General features: G+C 35.3%; 1 protein-coding gene across 4 annotated transcripts in view; it reads right to left on the bottom strand.

The window, feature by feature from the left end:
- Positions 1-447: 447 nt before the first annotated feature.
- Positions 448-4,971, bottom strand: part of TANK (TRAF family member associated NFKB activator) — a 44,378-nt gene continuing 39,854 nt past the window's right edge. For all 4 annotated transcript variants that reach the window (XM_019522699.1, XM_019522701.1, XM_019522698.1 and 1 more), the window contains one exon: positions 448-1,402. In XM_019522699.1, coding sequence (XP_019378244.1) covers positions 1,235-1,402 — 168 coding nt within the window. In that variant the 3' untranslated portion in view covers positions 448-1,234. The remainder of the gene's footprint in view (positions 1,403-4,971) is intronic.

Here is a 4,971-nt window from a genome sequence, read left to right as displayed (position 1 = left end):
GCGGGCGGGCGGGAGTGCTTACCTGTAGAGAAGAAATATTGATGCTAATATGCCTGGACTGAAAACCTTTAGTCCAAATGCAGCCAACTCCACCATCCCCTGAGACCATCTTTACCTTTCAACTTCTGTGCTACCTTGCATTTTTTTTTTTTACTTCAATAGTCATAAATTGCATTGACTTGTCAAACAAAAAAATCTTTCAACTGTTTAATTTTAAATTCTATTTTTTAAAAAAAGCCAGTGGACTTTCATCTGTATGTCTGGTTGTCAAATTTTGGACCCAAGGAAGTCTGAATGATATCCAGTAAAGAGCCAAAAGAAAAACTATATTCTCTTTTGAATGTTCAGGGAAATTTTAAATCTTGTTCATTTAACCTGTTCAGAAAACCAGGTCTCAACTCCTATGGAGGAGAGTACTTTACACAAGTATTAATGCTGGCAGGGTACATTAATAAATGGTTTAATAATGCAGCTGTCAAATGTTGTATTGCTACCTCTACATTTTAGCTAAGGGTTAATCAACCTATGGTATTTAAAAATAAATCTTTAGTAAAGATTTGCACTGGTGGAATGGCCTTCTCTCTCACATTGCTGACAAAAGAAAGTTTTAGCTTTCCCAAAGTTTGTCACATCTGGAATTTAGATATTGGTGATTTTATAAGACCTTCAACACCTGTGAAATTTTATAGTTGCTCTCAATTTGAATACAATATTGATCCTGTCTTAAGTCAAATTAGAAAATACCACTCCAGAATTAAAAAAATAGGGCCTGTTTCTTCTTCCTAGTTACTTCAGAGGATCAGGCACCTAGCTAATACAGAAAATTTTTAATAATAACCTCCAGAAATTAAAGGCCTAATCCTACAAACCTTTACTCCTGCAAGTAGTCACTGCTTACTGTGGGATTACTCAGGTGCTAATTGAAAACCTAAAAAAAGCTTTGTAGGAGCAGGCCCAAAGCTAATGCTAAAACATGATAAACAATATGACAATTTCTATATTTCACTGAATGACTTAAAATTGTAAGACTGCAATGTCAAAGGTAATTTAAAAAAATAAAATGCATTCAACTGAAAAAAGTTCCAGTAATTTGTTTTTTGTGGACATAGCCTTAATTTTTAAATTCCTAATGTGTATTGAAGTAAAATTTAAATATATACAGAACAGCAATCCAATAGCACAACAACACAGAATTCAGCTTGCTTTACACACAATAAGCAAGCATTATGATACATTAAGACTGTGCATTAAAGTGTGAATTAAGATGCCTGAGAAAATCCCCTTTGGATGTAAGTGATGGTGGGAAAACTTCCTGACAGAATGCACATATTCCAGACTGATTCAGTTCAGACTCTGTATAAGCTTGCATCAGTAAGTCATTGTCTTGAGGCTTCCAGATGGGCTGAAAGAAGCAAAAAATAGATTACTACTTGTGTTTAAAAAGATCACATTTCAATTAATAAAGTCACCTGCACACATTTTGAACTAGTCAGATTTTATATCTATTTGATAATAAAAGTGATGAATGAAGAATGTTTATTTGATTAAAGCAAACAAGCAAGCAGAAACACACATTTAAAGCTGTAAAGTATTTGAATTCAGACTTCTGTTCTTGCATTTTTGACAAATACTACTACGATAATTTTAGTAAGTGGAATAGAAAGGTTTTGTGTGTCTTATTTCATATTTTCCTGTAGAGACATTTAATCTCAGACATCTGTAGGTAATACAGCCATGCAATATCCATTTCACATTAGGACCAAAGCATATGCTTACTGTGTAAGACTAACATGAGGCAGATTTTATTTTATATTCCTTCTACCAGTACATATTTAGTTTTCAATTTACTCAGAAGCCAGTCTCCCTGGCAAAGTGGCATAGCTTGTATTTTACCTCTTACCTGCTGTGACTGCAGTGTAAGGTAGACATACTTAAATGAGCTTTAAACAAGCTAGCCTGGGTACCAGGAACAGTTTAGCTGCAGCAGCAGCAAACTCAACACTGGCTATCTGCCAGAGTATTTATCTAGCCTCTCAAATGCTGGAAGCAATATAGTTGTGGCATACAAAACTGAGAGTGGGCTACAAAACATAACTCAGGTCTACGTAAGACTGCAGTCACAATGGCTGCACTGTAAATAAGGCACATGTTGAGTTATGCTTTAATGCTAAAAAAGCAGCAGTAGAGAGACTCAGATATAGTGGATAGCCACCCAGTAGGTGTGTGACGAACAAATCAGGACTGCAAAGTGAAGATGAAGAATTTCATTACAATATTAATAGACAAACAAGATGTAAAATATAAGCTACCTTACATTGCTTCTGAGTACATGGGAAACTAGCTATGTAATGCTGTGCCAGCAGTGTAGACAGAATGGCAGCAGGCTGGTATCGGTTTTATGTGGGGGAGGAGACATAAGGTAGGAGAGATCTCTACAGTCTTTTGACACCAACTTTTTCCCTATCACCCAACACAGAATGGCAAGCAGTTTTCTCTGGAACTTTCACATCCCTTGTCTACATGCAGGGGGCTTTTACTATTGCGTTCTCAAACCTTCCCAAGCTAGACTATAACAATTCTGTGGTTACCCATCATATGGTGATAGACTGAGGCCAACCTGACTTTCAGAGTGGTTGATTCTAGTTTTTAAACTGGGCACAGCTTAGCAATCAATTTTCCCTCTAAATAATGGAGTCATAGAAAACAGAACTGGAAGGGACTTCCAGAGGTCATCAAGTCCAACCCCATACTCTGGGCAGAATCATCCCTGTCCAAACTATCCTGTACAAGTATTGACAACCTGTTCCTAAAACTACACAATCATGTTGAACAACTGCAAGGTATATTGCCCCCAAAACACCAAGAATACTCTAATTTGCCATCTTGCCACAAGCAAAGCAGGAGAATGGGGGCTGTCAGTGTCCTGTCACTGCAAGGTTTACTTTAATCTTGCAAACACTACTAGGGCTAAGTACCAATCCAGCAAAAACGCTTAGGCATGCACTTAAATTCCATTAACTTCTTTGAGGCTTAAGCAGACCACTGCTTAACTACAAGTAGATATGTAGTTCCCTTACAGTCAATGCCTGAAGTCCTACTTGTCCTTAAATGTTTTGTTGGCATGAGTTCTTAATGTTTATTAGAGTTAGTAATCTCACTTATGTAAAGCATGCCATCAGCAATAAGTAGTTGCAAGTTCAGGTCCTAAAGTTTTAATTGTGTGTTCATAAAAACATATACAAATCCTTTTAAATCAGTAAAACTTTAGACCAATAAGATGCATATTTATTTCAATCAGTTTCCCTTTGCAGTTGCATTGTTTTTAAAAAGTTACTATACCCTAAGGAAACAGCACCAAGTTTTTACATTTAGTATCCATAAAGAAGGAAAGAGCTAAATTTACTACATCAACTGAGAGCAGCAGTTCCAAAGGCTTACTGTTGCCAAATATATTGCATTTAGGGGGTTTTCCATCTTATAAGTTAACATATGTAGTCAATGCACGAAATTCCTCATCTATGCTAGGAAAAAAAGTCAGGTACATAATTCACTCCTGTTGGAGCTCTACTAGTGGCAGGGACAGTGGAAGCAAGTGCCAAGGCTTAGGTGTTTATCACTGGCCCTTATATAACAGAGGAGAAAAAGAATGCTGTGAGTCTTTATTCAACGGTAAAGCTGCACATGCTTAAGCGTTGCCAGCATTAAAGCAGCCAAAAGGACATGCATGCTTCTAAGGCTGTTAAAAACTTAAGAATTTTAAATAGCCTATAACTTATTTGGGACAAAGAATTTGACGCTTTAATCACTATTTAAAAAGAAACAGTTGAATCCAATTTATGCAAAACAGAAATGAATAAAAACATTATGGAAGCAGTTAAATTCAGGTGATGCATATTTAAATATATATACACAGATGTATATTTAATTGAATCTAAAGTAATATTGGCTTCTTTCAAATAAACTTCTGGATAAGATGCAACATTTTAATCAATGTCCTTATGTTCTTCTTTGCTATATGAATATTACTTATAAATACTGAAACTATTTTCTATTGCCATTTTTCTTTCCCAAGGTAACATTCAATATTAAAACCTTTTCCCAGAGCTACTGTACTGGTCATTCACCAAAAAATGACAACAAAATACATTTCCTCATTGTGCATAAACAAAAATTTTCTACTCCTGTCTTGAAACAGTTCAACAGCAATTTTTCTGCACTTTTCAAGCTGCATACTTCCCCATCAATTTGTAATCACATACCAGCTGTTTCACTTGCTGTAATACACAATGCAGGGTGCCATCTATTGAAAAATGAATACACAGACTAACTAGTAAAAGAACAAGCAGGAGAGAGAATGGAGAAAAAGGAAAAAAGTAACAAGTAATAGAATGAATGCTTCACAGCTCCACAGGAATTCCACTAGTAATAAAAGAAATTGTTTAATTTGTTTTACTCGGTCACATCTATAACTGAGAATTTATACAATAAAAAAGTGTAATTAATAATTTAGTGTAAAACTAAAATATACCACAGGACAGACAATACATTTAGGATATTATACATTTTTAACAATGATCCTGTGGTCACTTTTTAAAAATAAAATGTAAAGCAGTGCTACAAATGTCTAGACTCTTCTGCCTCTGTTTAAAACAAAGCAATCTAAGGTAGGAAGGTGAACTAGACTGGATCCGAGGATCAGTAAGAAAGATTCTCAGATATCTAGTGTTCAACAGAAGCTTTCCAAATATTAATTTAGCCTCATACCTATTATGATCAGTAAATGTTATCTTCACTTAAGACAAAGCTGAGGCGTAAGAAGTTTATAGTGAGTTACTTAAAGTCACACAAAGCAATTCAATGACAAAAGTGAAGACAAACAACATAAAAAAATCCTAAAATGTCAATACCTGCTGTAGCCTCTAAATCAGTGATCTCCAAACTTTTTTGATCGCGCACCCCATCAGTAAAAAA

The sequence above is a fragment of the Gavialis gangeticus genome, unplaced genomic scaffold (genome assembly GCF_001723915.1).
Source record: "Gavialis gangeticus isolate Ggan-Ray unplaced genomic scaffold, GavGan_comp1, whole genome shotgun sequence".
Classification (NCBI taxonomy): domain Eukaryota; kingdom Metazoa; phylum Chordata; order Crocodylia; family Gavialidae; genus Gavialis; species Gavialis gangeticus.
Note: the sequence above shows the minus strand (reverse complement) of the source record. Positions and strands in the feature narration are given on the sequence as shown.